The sequence below is a fragment of the Coregonus clupeaformis genome, chromosome 27 (genome assembly GCF_020615455.1).
Source record: "Coregonus clupeaformis isolate EN_2021a chromosome 27, ASM2061545v1, whole genome shotgun sequence".
In the NCBI taxonomy this organism is placed as follows: domain Eukaryota; kingdom Metazoa; phylum Chordata; class Actinopteri; order Salmoniformes; family Salmonidae; genus Coregonus; species Coregonus clupeaformis.
The window spans coordinates 44,003,503-44,023,502 of NC_059218.1; the positions used below are offsets into that span (position 1 = coordinate 44,003,503).

The 20,000-nt window shown below is 43.0% G+C and overlaps 1 protein-coding gene across 1 annotated transcript in view; it reads left to right on the forward strand.

The window, feature by feature from the left end:
• Positions 1 to 20,000, forward strand: part of nbeaa (neurobeachin a) — a 231,892-nt gene that overhangs the window by 129,715 nt on the left and 82,177 nt on the right. Inside the window, exons 14-18 of the mRNA XM_041851474.2 lie at positions 927 to 1,079; positions 10,515 to 10,683; positions 13,675 to 13,754; positions 14,738 to 14,800; positions 15,476 to 15,573. Of these exons, the coding sequence (XP_041707408.2) occupies positions 927 to 1,079; positions 10,515 to 10,683; positions 13,675 to 13,754; positions 14,738 to 14,800; positions 15,476 to 15,573 (563 nt within the window). The remainder of the gene's footprint in view (positions 1 to 926; positions 1,080 to 10,514; positions 10,684 to 13,674; positions 13,755 to 14,737; positions 14,801 to 15,475; positions 15,574 to 20,000) is intronic.

Below are 20,000 nucleotides of genomic sequence, written 5' to 3' on the forward strand. Positions count from 1 at the left end.
AATTTGTTACTCTTCTACTTTGTTACTCTGTTACTCTGCTACTCTGTTACTCTGTTACTCTGTTACTCTGTTACTCTGCTACTCTGTTACTCTGTTACTCTGCTACTCTGTTACTCTGTTACTCTGTTACTCTGTTACTCTGCTACTCTGCTACTCTGTTACTCTGCTACTCTGCTACTCTGTTACTCTGCTACTCTGTTACTCTGTTACTCTGTTACTCTGCTACTCTGTTACTCTGTTACTCTGTTACTCTGCTACTCTGTTACTCTGCTACTCTGTTACTCTGCTACTCTGCTACTCTGTTACTCTGCTACTCTGCTACTCTGTTACTCTGTTACTCTGCTACTTTGTTACTCTGCTACTCTGCTACTTTGTTACTCTGCTACTCTGTTACTCTGCTACTTTGTTACTCTGTTACTCTGCTACTTTGTTACTCTGCTACTCTGCTACTTTGTTACTCTTCTACTTTGTTACTCTGATACTTTGTTACTCTGCTACTTTGTTACTCTGCTACTCTGCTACTCTGCTACTCTGCTACTCTGTTACTCTGTTACTCTGTTACTCTGTTACTCTGCTACTTTGTTACTCTGCTACTTTGTTACTCTGCTACTCTGCTACTGTCATTGACATGCCCTTTGACCTTGACCATGACCTTGTATTTTGCACATTTGTAACTACGTCGTAACGTTGCGTATTCACACTACCATATCGTAGCTCTTCCAATTCCGTACGTATATCTTGTCATTTCTGTTCTGTTTCATGTTCTGCTGCGCTCAAAACTGAATTGTATGAATTGACCTAATGTTTCCATGTTGTCTCTGCTGTCGTCCAGGGTCCACATCACCCGAGCGGTGCTGGAGCAGTCCCTGTGGATTGAATGATTGATTGACAGATTGACTCTCTCCCTCGTCTCTCTCTCTCTCCAGTCGTCCAGGGTCCACATCACCAGATCGGTGCTGGAGCAGTTCCTGTCCTTTGCTAAGTACCTGGACGGGTTAACCCACGGAGCGCCGCTCCTCAAACAGCTGTGTGACCATGTCCTCTTCAACGCTGCCATCTGGATACACACACCCGCCAAGGTAGGACTGAGAATGTGTGTGTGTGTGATTTCTTGTTTCTAGTTTTTCATTATTATTTGTGTACTTGTTTGACATTTTTACTGCACTGTTAGGAGCTGGTAAAAGAGGCATGTCGCTGAACCAGCTATAACGTCTGCTAAACTGTGTTCGTGACCAATACACGTTGATTTGATTTGTGTGTGTGTCATGATGTGTGTGTGTGTGTGGGTATGTTCGTGTATGTGTCCTGTTCAGTACCATCTGGATACACACATTATCACCAATATGAACCCATCATAGCACAGCCAGCCTGACCTAGTCTAGTACTGTCCAGATCATATAATAATAATAATATGATATGCCATTTAGCAGACGCTTTTATCCAAAGCGACTTACAGTCATGCGTGCATACATTTTTTTTTTGTGTATGGGTGGTCCCGGGGATAGAACCCAATACCTTGGCGTTACAAGCGCCGTGCTCTACCAGCTGAGCTACAGAGGACCATATAACTGTCCAGATCCTAGTACTGTCCAGATCATAAAACTGTCCAGATCATATAACTGTCCAGATCCTAGTACTGTCCAGATCATAAAACTGTCCAGATCATATAACTGTCCAGATCATAAAACTGTCCAGATCATATAACTGTCCAGATCATAAAACTGTCCAGATCATATAACTGTCCAGATCCTAGTACTGTCCAGATCATATAACGTTCTTCCAGGGGTAGCTGACTCATTACAGCAACAGGATGGAACGTTTGAATGAGAGAGTCAAAGCATAAGAAAGTGTGTGTATAATTAGAAGGGTAAAAGAACAGAACGTGGAAGAGAACAGAGAAGAAGAAGAGAACAGCTGAAAAGAGAGAAGCAGTGACATTTGAAACAACCCCAGGACTAGGAAGAGAGAGAGAGAGAGAGAGAGAGAGAGAGAGATTTTTTCAGTAGTAGAAGTGAGTGTTTCGTCCCTTTAAGTTCTTTTTCCCATTAGTGTGTCCCAAAATGGCACCCTATTCCCTATATAGTGCACTACTTTTAACCAGAGCCTTATACAAAAATAGTGCACTATATAGGGAATAGGGTGCCATTTGGGACGCACACCACCTCACTGTTCTATTCCAGAATGTTCCTGTCTCTCCTCCTCCTCTCTAGGGGAGAATGTGTTTCCAGGTCATATCCTGACCTTCAACCTCTGACCCTGGCGTGTGATTGGCTGCTCAGAGCAGCAGTAGAACGGTGGTGGTCTCCAGGGCAGCCTGTTTTAGTTCTAGACGACTGCTGCTGCTACAGATGTAGGATCTTCATTTAAAACAGTTTGCTACAGCAGGTAAAAAATCCTGCAGCAACAGGAAATGTGAATTATTATAATTATAATTAATTTACATTTTTGTAGAGGTTGATAAAAAAATTTGTATGGGAAAATCAAGTTGGAATTTCAAAGTGGAAATTATAAACTTCAGAAGCCTTTTTAAACCTCAAATACACTGTTGTACATTTCCTGCATTGCATAATCAAATAAAGATCCAACATCTGTTTCCTGCTGCTTCTGCTGACTGCTCCACATTATCCCCCTACAGCAGGGTTTCTTAATCCTGGTCCTGGGGACCCCAAGGGGGTCCACAGTTTTTAGTTTTTTCCCTAGCCCTACACACCTGACTCAAGTAGTATACTATGTAAAGAATAGGGTGTCATTTGGGATGCATCCTCTCTATACCCTTCCCTTATGGAATGTTCCATTGGAGAGGTGATGGTGACAGAAGAAAGACGGAGGAGATGGAAAAGAGAGAGGAGAGAGAGAGGAGAGAGAGAGAGGAGAGAGAGGAGAGAGAGGAGAGAGAGGAGAGAGAGAGGAGAGAGAGAGAGGAGAGAGAGGGGAGAGAGAGGGGAGAGAGAGAGGAGAGAGAGAGAGAGAGAGAGAGAGGAGAGAGAGGGGAGATAGAGAGAGAGAGAGAGTGGAGAGAGAGAGAGGAGAGAGAGGAGAGAGAGGAGAGAGAGAGGAGAGAGAGAGAGGAGAGAGAGGGGAGAGAGAGGAGAGAGAGAGAGGAGAGGGGGAGAGAGAGAGAGAGAGAGAGAGAGAGAGAGAGAGAGAGAGAGAGAGAGAGAGAGAGAGAGAGAGAGAGAGGGAGAGAGAGAGAGAGAGAGGGGAGAGAGAGAGAGAGAGAGAGGAGAGAGAGAGAGAGAGAGGAGAGAGAGAGAGAGAGAGAGAGAGAGAGAGAGAGAGAGAGAGAGAGAGGGAGAGGGAGAGGGAGAGGGAGAATGCTTACAGTTATACTTGGCACTCTGACCGTAGCTGTATTCAGCTCTTAATGATGCCAATTTGAGCTGGCTAATGTCCATTCTGAATTAGCTGTGGCATTGGGTATAGTGCTAGTCCAGTGAATTAGCTGTGGTAGTGGGCATAGTGCTAGTCCATTGAATGCAACTCCTACATCGTTAGGAACACCTCATTAAGAGATACCTCATTAAGGGGAGCCATCTCATTACGGCTATTTCTAACCACCCTGGAGCTGAGTGCCTGTGCTGTCTACCTGTGTGGGAGTTAGAGGTAGGGAGAGAGAGAGATGAACCTGGAGAAGAGTCCCCTAAGCAAGCTGGTCCTGGGGCTTTGATCACAAACACAAACAGAACCCACAAAGCCCCAGGACACAATTAGACCCAACCAAATAATGAGAAAACAAAAGTATAATTACTTGATACATTGGAAGGAATTAACAAAAAACTGAGCAAACTATAATGCTATTTGGCCCTAAACAGAGAGTACACAGTGGCAGAATACCTGACCACTGTGACTGACCCAAACTTAAGGAAAGCTTTGACTATGTATAGACTCAGTGAGCAAAGCCTTGTTATTGAGAAAGGTCGCCGTAGGTAGACCTGGCTCTCAAGAGAAAATAGGCTATGTGCACACTACCCATAAAATGTGGAAACTGAGCTGCACTTCCTAACCTCCTGCCAAATGTATGACCATATTAGAGACACATACAGTGCCTTGCAAAAGTATTCACCCCCCTTGGCGTTTTTCCTATTTTGTTGCATTACAACCTGTAATTTAAATGGATTTTTATTTGGATTTCATGTAATGGATATACACAAAATAGTCCAAATTGGTGAAGTGAAATGAAAAAAATTACTTGTTTCAAAAAATTCTAAAAAATTAATAATGGAAAAGTGGTGCATACATATGTATTCACCCCCTTTGCTATGAAGCCCCACAATAAAATCTGGTGTAACCAATTCACTTCAGAAGTCACATAATTAGTTAAATAAAGTCCACATGTGTGCAATCTAAGTGTCACATGATCTGTCACATGATCTCAATATATATACACCTGTTCTGAAAGGCCCCAGAGTCTGCAACACCACTAAGCAAGGGGCACCACCAAGCAAGCGGCACCATGAAGACCAAGGAGCTCTCCAAACAGGTCAGGGACAAAGTTGTGGAGAAGTACAGATCAGGGTTGGGTTATAAAAAAATATCAGAAACTTTGAACATCCCAAGGAGCACCATTAAATCCATTATTAAAAAATTGAAAGAATATGGCACCACAACAAACCTGCCAAGAGAGGGCCGCCCACGAAAAATAAAGGACCAGGCAAGGAGGGCATTAATCAGAGAGGCAACAAAGACACCAAAGATAACCCTGAAGGAGATGCAAAGCTCCACAGCGGAGATTGGAGTATCTGTCCATAGGACCACTTTAAGACGTACACTCCACAGAGCTGGGCTTTACGGAAGAGTGGCCAGAAAAAAGCCATTGCTTAAAAATAAAATAAGCAAACACGTTTGGTGTTCGTCAAAAGTCATGTGGGAGACTCCCCAAACATATGGAATAAGGTACTCTGGTCAGATGAGACTAAAATTGAGCTTTTTGGCCATCAAGGAAAACGCTATGTCTGGCGCAAACCCAACACCTCTCATCACCCCCGAGAACACCATCCCCACAGTGAAGCATGGTGGTGGCAGCATCATGCTGTGGGGATGTTTTTCATCGGCAGGGACTAGGAAACGGGTCAGATTTGAAGGAATGATAGATGGCGCTAAATACAGGGAAATTCTTAAGGGAAACCTGTTTCAGTTTTCTAGAGATTTGAGACTGGGACGGCGGTCCACCTTCCAGCAGGACAATGACCCTAAGCATACTGCTAAAGCAACACTTGTGTGGTTTAAGGGGAAACATTTTAATGTCTTGGAATGGCCCGGAAAAAAATCTATTTTAATTCCAGGTTGTAAGGCAACAAAATAGGAAAAATGCCAAGGGGAGTGAATACTTTCACAATCCACTGTATTTCCCTCAGATTATACAGACCCACAGTGTTGATAAATTCCCATATCCATTTGGGAAATACCACAGTGTGCCATCACAGCAGCAAGATCTGTGACCTGTTGCCTCAAGAAAAGGGCAACCAGTGAAGAACAAACACCATTGTAAATACAACCCATATTTATGTTTATTTATTTTCCCTTTTGTACTTTAACTATTTACAATGGTGAATACGAGATGAGAGGAGGAGAGGGGAGGAGAGGAGAGGAGAGGAGAGGAGAGGAGAGGAGAGGAGAGGAGAGGAGAGGAGAGGAGAGGAGGGGAGGGGAGGGGAGGGGAGGGAGGGGAGAGGAGAGGAGAGGAGAGGAGAGGAGAGGAGAGGAGAGGAGAGGGAGAGGAGAGGAGAGGAGAGGAGAGGAGAGGAGAGGAGAAGAGAGGAGAGGAGAGGACAGGACATTGGGTCTTGGGTAACCTAACATAGCAGGCGTAAAAGAAAATGCCTGAGAGGAGTTCCCGCATCTGGAAAATAAGCTGTGGGATCTATTTCTGGTCTAATCTTGGATAATTTTGCCTTTGATCAATGCAGCCGATGAACTATTTTAAATTGAATTACAGCATGTCTTAGACATATAGATGAAGAATGTATTCTCTGAAGCATACTCTGCCAAGTTTCGTCTGAAAGTCATTCACCCTAAATCCTCTTCCCATAGGTTCTTAACAGAGTTCAGGGAATCCAGATTGTGCAAGTTTAATAACATATAGATCAAGCTTATGCCCCCTTTGATATAAGGGTTCACTTTAAAAATAGAATCTAGAAGGGAGGTAGGTGGGCGTGTCGTAGCCGGCCGCGACTGCGGAGACCCATGGGGCGGTGCACAATTGGCCCAGCGTCGTCCAGGGTAGGGGAGGGAATGGCCGGCAGGGATGTAGCTCAGTTGGTAGAGCATGGCGTTTGCAATGCCAAGGTTGTGGGTTCGATTCCCACGGGGGGCCAGTATGAAAAATAATACATAAATAATGTATGCACTCACTAACTGTAAGTCGCTCTGGATAAGAGCGTCTGCTAAATGACTAACATGTAAATGTAAGCGACTAGAGTATGAGATACAAAACTACACCATTGCAGGTATCTAAAGAAATGAGATGTAGGAAGAATGAACTTTTGTACTAACTGTTCAAAAGATGCAAAATCCATACACAAGTTGTTCAGTGAGGAGATCCCTTTTCCAGACCAGATATGAAACGCCCGGTCTAATAATGATGGTGAGAATGTATGGTTCTTTAATAATGGGGCAGAAGTTGAAAATTCACTTAGACGATCAAACGATCACCTGAACTGTTTCCAGATTTTTTGGAGAATGTTTCACAATAGTGTTTTTTAGTGTATTTGGAAACAGGCTCTGCTAAGAGCACAGGAAGGCAGATAAGGAGGTGGGGGCCACAGGATGACATCATCAAGGTCAACCATTTCGGGCCTTTAACATCAGGGATTTCTGTCATCCAATATAGAACGGTTCTTATATTAGCTGCCCAGTAATAATATTGAATGATCGGAAGTGCTAGACCACCCTGGGGGGCGAGGTATCTGCAATACGCTCTTACGTATCTGAGGATTCTTCTTGTTCCAGATAAAAGCAGATATCAGTTTATCTATGGAGATAAAACAATATTTTGTCAGAAAGATAGGAATACATTGAAATAAGTATAAAAACTTAGGTAATACATTCATTTTAACAGTGTTCATTCTTCTGCCCAAAGAAAGAGAAAGTAAAAACCAGCGTTCAAGATCCTGTTTCAGGCGGAGTATCAAGGGAGGGAAATTGGCTTTATAGAGATCTTTGAAATTGTGTGTGACCCAAATATTTCAATTTCTGTGTAGTCACTCTGAAGGGCACATTACTAAAATAAGTTTGCATGGCAGAAGGATTAATAGGCATCAATTCACTTTTTTAGAGATGAACCTTATACCCGGAAATTTTACAAAATGTCTTTAGTAGAACCTGGATCTCTGGAAGACCAGTGAAAGGGTCAGACATATATAATAGCATGTCATCCGCATAGAGTGAAACTTTATGTTCTAAGGCCCCTCTTCGAATACCTTTGATAGTGGTGTTGTTACGTATTGCTATGGCTAAAGGCTCAATTGCGATGGCAAACAGCTGAGGGGATAGAGGACAACCCTGTCTTGTCTCACGTTGAAGTTGGAAATAGGATGAAAGGTTGTTATTTGTGCGCACTGCAGCCATAGGGGATGAGTAAAGGACTTTGATCCAGGACATAAAATTGGGACCGAATCCAAATTGTTTTTAGAGTATAAAATAGATAATCCCACTCCACCCGATCAAACACCTTCTCAGTGTCAGATGAAGAGGGATGGTAAAGTATATTATAAAGACGTCTGATGTTGGAAAAAAGAATGACGATTTTTAAAGTTCCCCTAGGCGTTGAATATTGTACTTCCTTAATCTTGCGCTGCACTAAATAATTTGGCCCCTTAGTTAAGCCTTCATTGATTCCCATACTGTTGTAGGAGACATTCCAGGGGTTCTATTAAGCTCGAGAAATAGCTAATTTTAAAGATGATATAAAAGCAACAAAGGTTTCTTCTGATAGCAGTAGTGAGTTAAGCCACCAAGGGTGATAATTAGGCGTTTGTATTTGGTATAAGTAGTTTCATAGTAAGAGGAGAAGATAAGACATGACTAGAGGTCTACCCCCCCCTAATTTTTTTAAAATTTAAAATTAAAATTAAAATGAATGAAAAAATAAACTAAAAAAAATAACACTGTAAAGTGGTTGTACTACTGGCTATAAGGTGAATGCACCAATTTGTAAGTCGCTCTGGATAAGAGCGTCTGCTAAATGACGTAAATGTAAATGTAAATGTAGAGCTTGGTAATCACACTCCGTGATAAAATGGCCGAAATCTATTGTCTAGGAAAAAGTAGTCTATACGTGAGAAGGTCTTATGAACTGGTGAGAACAATCCCACATATTATTTAACCATGTTCTTTCAAAAATACAATAGGGGATATTAAGGCTCAGATATACTCTACTAAAAGAGATAATTTCTTTATTTCATCCATATTTATAAATCCAATCAGAAAATCAGAATTTAGGCTAACAAAAAAATTAAAACATTGTACAAATTGACTGTTCAACTTTTAAAATGCACCCGATATAATTCCTACTTTGAGATGCTTGATATACTCCCCCCTGGCTTATTTTTAATGATCTGAAAAGCAAAAGTGATGATAGATCTTTTGGTTTTTGGTATTTATTAGGATCCCCCATTAGCTGCTGCAAAAGCAGCAGCTACTCTTCCTGGGGATCGGGCACTCATTGTCTTGGATACCTTGTAAATATGGGCCCAGAAGCACGCAGCATATAAAGAGGGTGGGTGAAGTGATGGTGAATAACCCAGTTACCAGTATTTTCCTGGGTTACTTATGTCTAAGAAGGTAAAAAAAAAAAAAAAAGGAAGCATGGAATTCCTGTTTGACAATACTGCCATGGCGACCATAATGCCATGTGCTATATACTGAAAAGATAAGATGGACGCGAGCTTCCCTGGTGGCAGAGAGGATAGAAGTGGCGCAGTGGTCTAAGGCACTGCATCGCAGTGCTAGCTGTGCCACTAGAGATCCTGGTTTGAATCCAGGCTCTGTCGTAGCCGGCCGCGACCGGGAGACCCATGGGGCGGCGCGCAATTGGCCCAGCGTCGTCCAGGGTAGGGGAGGGAATGGCCGGCAGGGATGTAGCTCAGTTGATAGAGCATGGCGTTTGCAACGCCAGGGTTGTGGGTTTGATTCCCACAGGGGGTATGAAAATAAAATAATATATGCACTAACTGTAAATCGCTCTGGATAAGAGCGTCTGCTAAATGACTAAAATGTAAATGTAAGACCTGGGTAGGGAACTAAACATTGCAGGTTTGAACCCCACGTGCAGATGGTCAAGATACGAAGTGTAGAATATATGGTTGTGTTTGTATGATTTAAATGCTGTTCAAAATGTCCTCTTCATTAAATTCAAATGCCATGTGTTCTCCATATCACCTACAACACAGTCCTCAAATGCAAATTGCCGTTAAATCTGAAGAGTAACGTAATGGGGGTGTATTCCAGTCTGCTTTAAGGAGCTACACATTGGCATGCTGAGAATGTTGTGGTAAAACTTCATTATAACATTTTATAAATATTCTTGAAATGTTCTGAGGACCTCTAAGACAAGGTAAAATGTATATTGCGTGAACGTCAATGGAATATTATGTTAAACCTAAAATAGATATGCTATGAACGTCATAAAAACTGACTTATTTCATTCTTTAAACATTATAGGAGTGTCCTGTGCAACCTAACTTAAACATTATATGAATGTTATCACAACTGAGCATATTTTGTGTTTTGGGAACCTATCTCTTGTAATGAACCCACACTGTTCCGACAACCTTAAATGTTCTGGGAACCTTTATAGAACTCAGAAAGGCTGTTCTGTCAACATTCTTGCAACATCAAAGTAATGTTTTGTGCACCCTAAAATAAACATTGCAGAATCATCGGCACAACTGGACAGATTTTGTGTTTTGGGATCATATCTGATGTCCACACAACGGGCTGTTCCCACAATCTAATGAAACATTCTGTGAACCTTTAAAGAACAGATTAAATGTGTTCTAGGAAAGTCCTTTCAACATCAGGCGAATGTTTTATACAAACATTCTAAAATCATCACCACGACTGGACAGTTTTTGTGTTATGAGAACATTTGCAGCAAACTAACGAATGTTCTGGAAACTTTCACCAGAACCAATGTTTGTTCGCTGGGTAGGTTGAATTAGCCGTATCTCTGAAAACCGGATACATCTGGTTGTTGGCAACTCCGCTAAGGGTGCTACTACTGTGTGTTGTTTTGTTAGGCTCCCCACAGACTGTACTTTATATAAAATCATCCTCTGCTTTCAACACTGTCTCCAAACATGCAACTTCAATTGATTGTTGCTGACAGTCAACTGATGTTGTGTGTGTGTAATTTCTCTCCCCAACCTCCCTCCCACTGTTTCTCTGTCTCTCTTTCCCTTCCTGTGTACGTGTGGGTGTGTGTGTGTGTGTGTGTGTGTATGTGTGTGTGTGCGTGTGTATGTGTGTGTGTGTGTGTGTGTGTGTGTGTGTGTGTGCGTTCTCCCCCCCCCCAGGTCCAGCTGTCCCTGTACACCTACCTGTCTGCGGAGTTCATTGGCACGGCGACCATCTACACAACCATCCGTCGTGTTGGCACCGTGCTGCAGCTGATGCACACGTTGAAGTATTACTACTGGGCCATCAACCCACTGGAGAGCAGCGGCATCACGCCTAAAGGACTGGGTACGCACACACACACACACACACACACACACACACACACACACACACACACACACACACACGTTGAAGTATTACTACTGGGCCATCAACCCACTGGAGAGCAGCGGCATCACGCCTAAAGGACTGGGTACACACACACACACACACACACACACACACACACACACACACACACACACACACACACACACACACACACACGTTGAAGTATTACTACTGGGCCATCAACCCACTGGAGAGCAGCGGCATCACGCCTAAAGGACTGGGTACGCACACACACACACACACACACACACACACACACACACACACGTTGAAGTATTACTACTGGGCCATCAACCCACTGGAGAGCAGCCGCATCACGCCTAAAGGACTGGGTCACACACACACACACACACACACACACACACACACACACACACACACACACACACACACACACACACACACACGTTGAAGTATTACTACTGGGCCATCAACCCACTGGAGAGCAGCGGCATCACGCCTAAAGGACTGGGTACGCACACACACACACACACACACACACACACACACACACACACACACACACACACACACACACACACACACGTTGAAGTATTACTACTGGGCCATCAACTCACTGGAGAGCAGCGGCATCACGCCTAAAGGACTGGGTACGCACACACACACACACACACACACACACACACACACACACGTTGAAGTATTACTACTGGGCCATCAACCCACTGGAGAGCAGCGGCATCACGCCTAAAGGACTGGGTACGCACACACACACACACACACACACACACACACACGTTGAAGTATTACTACTGGGCCATCAACCCACTGGAGAGCAGCGGCATCACACCTAAAGGACTGGGTACACACACGTGCATTCACACACACACACACACATGCTCGTGTACGCAGACACACACACAGCACACACATACACATACACACACACACACACACACACACACACACACACACACACACACACACACACACACACACACACACACACACACACACACACACACACACACACACACACACACACACACACGTTGAAGTATTACTACTGGGCCATCAACCCACTGGAGAGCAGCGGCATCACGCCTAAAGGACTGGGTACGCACACACACACACACACACACACACACACACACACACACACACACGTTGAAGTATTACTACTGGGCCATCAACCCACTGGAGAGCAGCGGCATCACGCCTAAAGGACTGGGTACGCACACACACACACACACACACACACACACACACACACACACACACACGTTGAAGTATTACTACTGGGCCATCAACCCACATGGAGAGCAGCGGCATCACACCTAAAGGACTGGGTACGCACACGTGCATTCACACACACACACACACATGCTCGTGTACGCAGACACACACACAGCACACACATACACATACACACACACACACACACACACACACACACAGATACACACAGACACACACAATGCACGCTCACACACACAGGTGCAGATAACAGATAACAGATAACAGATAGCTGGTACTCTACTCAACAGATAGGCTACTCTAATATAGTGTTGGTAATGGGTAGCGTTCAGAACAGATAGGCTACTCTAATATAGTGTTGGTAACGGGTAGCGTTCAGAACAGATAGGCTACTCTAATATAGTGTTGGTAATGGGTAGCGTTCAGAACAGATAGGCTACTCTAATATAGTGTTGGTAATGGGTAGCGTTCAGAACAGATAGGCTACTCTAATATAGTGTTGGTAATGGGTAACGTTCAGAACAGATAGGCTACTCTAATATAGTGTTGGTAACGGGTAGCGTTCAGAACAGATAGGCTACTCTAATATAGTGTTGGTAACGGGTAGCGTTCAGAACAGATAGGCTACTCTAATACAGTGTTGGTAATGGGTAGCGTTCAGAACAGATAGGCTACTCTAATATAGTGTTGGTAATGGGTAACGTTCAGAACAGATAGGCTACTCTAATATAGTGTTGGTAATGGGTAACGTTCAGAACAGATAGGCTACTCTAATATAGTGTTGGTAATGGGTAGCGTTCAGAACAGATAGGCTACTCTAATACAGTGTTGGTAATGGGTAGCGTTCAGAACAGATAGGCTACTCTAATACAGTGTTGGTAATGGGTAGTTGCAGCGTAAACTGTGTGTCAGTGTTACCTCTGTGTCAGCGTTACCTGTGCATTCTCATCGACCGTGTTCGCTAATGACCACCCCAGGCCAGAGGGGGCGACGTGTGTGTGTATTGATCACCAGTTGCCGCAAAACAAACACATCATTAATGATGCACAGCCAGGAGGAGACATGGCCTGGGGCACGTTTTTTGATTTTTAGAACAAAACACACACACACACACACACACACACACACACACACACACACACACACAGTCTTGAACACACATGGGACAAATCACATACCACACTCAGATGAAAAGGAGTGTGTGTAATGTTACGCGTGTAGTCGTACCACAGATGTGTGGACCTGAATTTAACGTTGTGTTGATGTTTTCTGTGTGTAGATGGAATGAATTAATGTTGTATTAACATTGTTTTAATGTTGTATTGACATTGTTTTGACATTGTATTGACATTGTTTTGACGTTGTATTAACATTGTTTTAAAGTTGTTTTGATATTGTATTTGTATTAATGTTGTATTCAAATCAAATCAAACTTTGTCACATGCTCCGAATACAACAGGTGTAGACCTTACCGTGAAATGCTTACTTACAAGCCCTTAACCAACAATGCAGTTTTAAGAAAGAGTTAAGAAAATATTTACGGAATAAACTAAAGTAAAATAAAATAACAATAATGAGGCTGTATACAGGGGGTACCGGTACCGAGTCAATGTGCGGGGTTACAGGTTAGTCCAGGTTAACATTAACATTATTTTAATGTTGTATTGATATTGTATTATCTTTGTATTAATGTTGTATTAACATTGTTTTAATGTTGTCTGTGTGCAGATGGACCGAGGCCGTCCCAGAAGGAGATCATCTCTCTCAGAGCCTTCATGCTGCTGTTCCTCAAACAACTCATACTCAAGGTAACATTCATGTTTTACATACTACATACTACATACTACATGAATGGGCAAGACAAAATATTGAAGAGCCTTTGAACGGGGGGATGGTAGTAGGTGCCAGGCGCACCGGTTTGTGTCTCGAACTGCAACACTGCTGGGTTTTTCACGCTCAACAGTTTCCCGTCTGTATCAAGAACGGTCCACCACCCAAAGGACATTCAGCCAACTTGACACAATTGTGGGAAGCATTGGAGTCAACATGGGCCAGCATCCCTGTGGAACGCTTTCGACACCTTGTAGAGTCCATGCCCCAACGAATTGAGGCTGTTCTGAGGGCAAAAAGGGGAGAGTGCAACTCAATATTAGGAAGGTGTTCTTAATGTTTTGTACAATCAGTGTATATACTAGACACATATAACAAACTACATTCTTACGTACAGCATACTGTTCCTCAAACGACTCATACTCAAGTTACCTTTACTGAACTACATACTACATATTTAAAAGTTTATATAACCTTTATTTATACAGGTAAGTAAATTAAGAAGAGATTCTTATTCACAGTGATGACCTCTCAAGATGCCAGTGTATCATCAAATAAATGACAAAACAGAGACGTCACAACACTACAGGACAGAAACATGCAGTATACATGTAGTAAACATGTAGTAAATATGTAGTACTTGTGTAGTAAACATGTAGTAAACATGTAGTAAATATGTAGTACTTGTGTAGTAAACATGTAGTAAACATGTAGTAAATATGTAGTACTTGTGTAGTAAACATGTATTTCCTCTCACTCCACTTTCCTCTCACTCCTCTCTCACTCCTCTTTCACCCCACTTTCCCCCCTCTCTCTCTCTCTCTCTCTCTCTCTCTCTCTCTCTCTCTCTCTCTCTCTCTCTCTCTCTCTCTCTCTCTCCTCTCTCTCTCTCTCTCCTCTCTCTCTGTCTCTCTCTCTCTCTCTCTGTCTCTCTCTCTCTCTCTCTCTCTCTCTCTTCCAGGATCGGGGTGTGAAGGAGGACGAGCTACAAAGCATCCTGAACTACCTGCTGACAATGCATGAGGTAAACACACACTCTACTGTGTGTGTCAGGGTGGGGGTAAATTCTGTGTCAATTCAGGGGTTATACTGAAGTTCCAATTCCCATCTTCAATGGGGGGGTTGTGCAAAAAAAAGAACAGCCCAGTATGTGTCTAAATCAACAAGATCCCATAGTTTCCCTTCGAAATTCCACATATTATGGATGAATCTATTTTTTTGACGTATTAATTCCGCGTGGTTACAGGCTTAAAACAGACACAGCTCAAAAGTTAACCGTTTAGGCATTCATTCTGAGTGTTTAAGGGTAGGGCTATGGTTTGGGGAAGGCGCTGTTTCCATCAACTATCATCAAGTATTCTCTCGGCTTGCTAGAGCATTGTGAACTGCGGTGGCACACACTGGTCTGAGCAGCGCGCTACAAGCATTACGAGTTTGCGCCCAGTGCTGGGCAGTCGTTTTTTCAATTGTTTTGTTTTGCTCCGAGGAGGGCATCCAGTATATCCACGTTCTGGGGAAACGCTCTGGGGAAACGTTCTGGGACCCTTTACAAACGTCCGAAATCAAAGTCTATTTCTACTGATCAGGCTGTCTAAACAGCTTAACACAACTCTTCTTTCTCTCTCTTTCGCTCTCTCTTTCACACTCCTCTCTCTCTCTCTCTCTCTCTCTCTCTCTCTCTCTCTCTCTCTCTCTCTAGGATGACAATATCCATGATGTGTTACAGTTGTTGGTGGCTCTGATGTCAGAGCACCCCGCCTCCATGATCCCAGCCTTCGACCAGAGGAACGGCATACGGTACACACATACATACACGCACACAAACAAACACATACACACACACACACCTATCCAAAAAGGATTCGTAGAGTTGGAGTCCATCTGTCATTATAGAGAATTGGTCAGACATAAGGCTACTTAGATATTTAGATTTCAGAAGTCCTTACATGGGGAAACCTATCCATTACAAGTCCTTACATGGGGAAACCTATCCATTACAAGCCCTTACATGGGGAAACCTATCCATTACAAGTCCTTACATGGGGAAACCTATCCATTACAAGACCTTACATGGGGAAACCTATCCATTACAAGTCCTTACATGGGGAAACCTATCCGTTACAAGTCCTTACATGGGGAAACCTATCCATTACAAGTCCTTACATGGGACAACCTATCCATTGCAAGTCCTTACATGGGGAAACCTATCCATTACAAGTCATTACATGGGGAAACCTATCCATTACAAGTCCTTACATGGGGAAACCTATCCGTTACAAGTCCTTACATGGGGAAACCTATCCATTAGAAGTCCTTACATGGGGAAACCTATCCATTGCAAGTCCTTACATGGGGAAACCTATCCATTACAAGTCCTTACATGGGGAAACCTATCCATTACAAGTCCTTACATGGGGGAAACCTATCCATTACAAGTCCTTACATGGGGAAACCTATCCATTACAAGCCCTTACATGGGGAAACCTATCCATTACAAGTCCTTACATGGGGAAACCTATCCATTACAAGACCTTACATGGGGAAACCTATCCATTACAAGTCCTTACATGGGGAAACCTATCCGTTACAAGTCCTTACATGGGGAAACCTATCCATTACAAGTCCTTACATGGGACAACCTATCCATTGCAAGTCCTTACATGGGGAAACCTATCCATTACAAGTCATTACATGGGGAAACCTATCCATTACAAGTCCTTACATGGGGAAACCTATCCGTTACAAGTCCTTACATGGGGAAACCTATCCATTAGAAGTCCTTACATGGGGAAACCTATCCATTGCAAGTCCTTACATGGGGAAACCTATCCATTACAAGTCCTTACATGGGGGAAACCTATCCATTACAAGTCCTTACATGGGGGAAACCTATCCATTACAAGTCCTTACATGGGGAAACCTATCCATTACAAGTCCTTACATGGGACAACCTATCCATTGCAAGTCCTTACATGGGGAAACCTATCCATTACAAGTCATTACATGGGGAAACCTATCCATTACAAGTCCTTACATGGGGAAACCTATCCGTTACAAGTCCTTACATGGGGAAACCTATCCATTAGAAGTCCTTACATGGGGAAACCTATCCATTGCAAGTCCTTACATGGGGAAACCTATCCATTACAAGTCCTTACATGGGGAAACCTATCCATTACAAGTCCTTACATGGGGAAACCTATCCATTACAAGTCCTTACATGGGGAAACCTATCCATTACAAGTCCTTACATGGGGGAAACCTATCCATTACAAGTCCTTACATGGGGAAACCTATCCGTTACAAGTCCTTACATGGGGAAACCTATCCATTACAAGTCCTTACATGGGGAAACCTATCCGTTACAAGACCTTACATGGGGAAACCTATCCATTACAAGTCCTTACATGGGGAAACCTATCCGTTACAAGTCCTTACATGGGGAAACCTATCCATTACAAGTCCTTACATGGGGAAACCTATCCATTACAAGTCCTTACATGGGAAAACCTATCCATTACAAGTCCTTACATGGGGAAACCTATCCATTACAAGTCCTTACATGGGGAAACCTATCCATTACAAGTCCTTACATGGGAAAACCTATCCATTACAAGTCCTTACATGGGGAAACCTATCCATTACAAGTCCTTACATGGGGAAACCTATCCATTACAAGTCCTTACATGGGGAAACCTATCCATTACAAGTCCTTACATGGGGAAACCTATCCATTACAAGTCCTTACATGGGGAAACATATCCATTGCAAGTCCTTACATGGGGAAACCTATCCATTACAAGTCCTTACATGGGGAAACCTATCAATTACAAGTCCTTACATGGGGAAACCTATCCATTACAAGTCCTTACATGGGGAAACCTATCCATTACAAGTCCTTACATGGGGAAACCTATCCATTACAAGTCCTTACATGGGGAAACCTATCCGTTACAAGTCCTTACATGGGGAAACCTATCCATTAGAAGTCCTTACATGGGGAAACCTATCCATTGCAAGTCCTTACATGGGGAAACCTATCCATTACAAGTCCTTACATGGGGAAACCTATCCATTACAAGTCCTTACATGGGGGAAACCTATCCATTACAAGTCCTTACATGGGGAAACCTATCCATTACAAGCCCTTACATGGGGAAACCTATCCATTACAAGTCCTTACATGGGGAAACCTATCCATTACAAGACCTTACATGGGGAAACCTATCCATTACAAGTCCTTACATGGGGAAACCTATCCGTTACAAGTCCTTACATGGGGAAACCTATCCATTACAAGTCCTTACATGGGACAACCTATCCATTGCAAGTCCTTACATGGGGAAACCTATCCATTACAAGTCATTACATGGGGAAACCTATCCATTACAAGTCCTTACATGGGGAAACCTATCCGTTACAAGTCCTTACATGGGGAAACCTATCCATTAGAAGTCCTTACATGGGGAAACCTATCCATTGCAAGTCCTTACATGGGGAAACCTATCCATTACAAGTCCTTACATGGGGAAACCTATCCATTACAAGTCCTTACATGGGGAAACCTATCCATTACAAGTCCTTACATGGGGAAACCTATCCATTACAAGTCCTTACATGGGGAAACCTATCCATTACAAGTCCTTACATGGGGAAACCTATCCGTTACAAGTCCTTACATGGGGAAACCTATCCATTACAAGTCCTTACATGGGGAAACCTATCCGTTACAAGACCTTACATGGGGAAACCTATCCATTACAAGTCCTTACATGGGGAAACCTATCCGTTACAAGTCCTTACATGGGGAAACCTATCCATTACAAGTCCTTACATGGGGAAACCTATCCATTACAAGTCCTTACATGGGAAAACCTATCCATTACAAGTCCTTACATGGGGGAAACCTATCCATTACAAGTCCTTACATGGGGAAACCTATCCATTACAAGTCCTTACATGGGAAAACCTATCCATTACAAGTCCTTACATGGGGAAACCTATCCATTACAAGTCCTTACATGGGGAAACCTATCCATTACAAGTCCTTACATGGGGAAACCTATCCATTACAAGTCCTTACATGGGGAAACCTATCCATTACAAGTCCTTACATGGGGAAACATATCCATTGCAAGTCCTTACATGGGGAAACCTATCCATTACAAGTCCTTACATGGGGAAACCTATCAATTACAAGTCCTTACATGGGGAAACCTATCCATTACAAGTCCTTACATGGGGAAACCTATCCATTACAAGTCCTTACATGGGGAAACCTATCCATTACAAGTCCTTACATGGGGAAACCTATCCATTACAAGTCCTTACATGGGGAAACCTATCCATTACAAGTCCTTACATGGGGAAACCTATCCATTACAAGTCCTTACATGGGGAAACCTATCCGTTACAAGTCCTTACATGGGGAAACCTATCCGTTACAAGTCCTTACATGGGGAAACCTATCCGTTACAAGTCCTTACATGGGGAAACCTATCCATTACAAGTCCTTACATGGGGAAACCTATCCGTTACAAGTCCTTACATGGGGAAACCTATACATTACAAGTCCTTACATGGGGAAACCTATCCGTTACAAGTCCTTACATGGGGAAACCTATCCATTACAAGTCCTTACATGGGGAAACATATCCATTGCAAGTCCTTACATGGGGAAACCTATCCATTACAAGTCCTTACATGGGGAAACCTATCCATTACAAGTCCTTACATGGGGAAACCTATCCATTACAAGTCCTTACATGGGGAAACCTATCCATTACAAGTCCTTACATGGGGAAACCTATCCATTACAAGTCCTTACATGGGGAAACCTATCCATTACAAGTCCTTACATGGGGAAACCTATCCATTACAAATCCTTACATGGGGAAACATATCCATTACAAGTACTTACATGGGGAAACCTATCCATTACAAGTCCTTACATGGGGAAACCTATCCATTACAAGAGTTTACATTGGGAAAACTATCCATTACAAGTCCTTACATGGGGAAACCTATCCATTACAAGTCCTTACATGGGGAAACCTATCCATTACAAGTCCTTACATGGGGAAACCTATCCATTACAAGTCCTTACATGGGGAAACCTATCCATTACAAGTCCTTACATGGGGAAACCTATCCGTTACAAGTCCTTACATGGGGAAACCTATCCATTACAAGTCCTTACATGGGGAAACATATCCATTACAAGT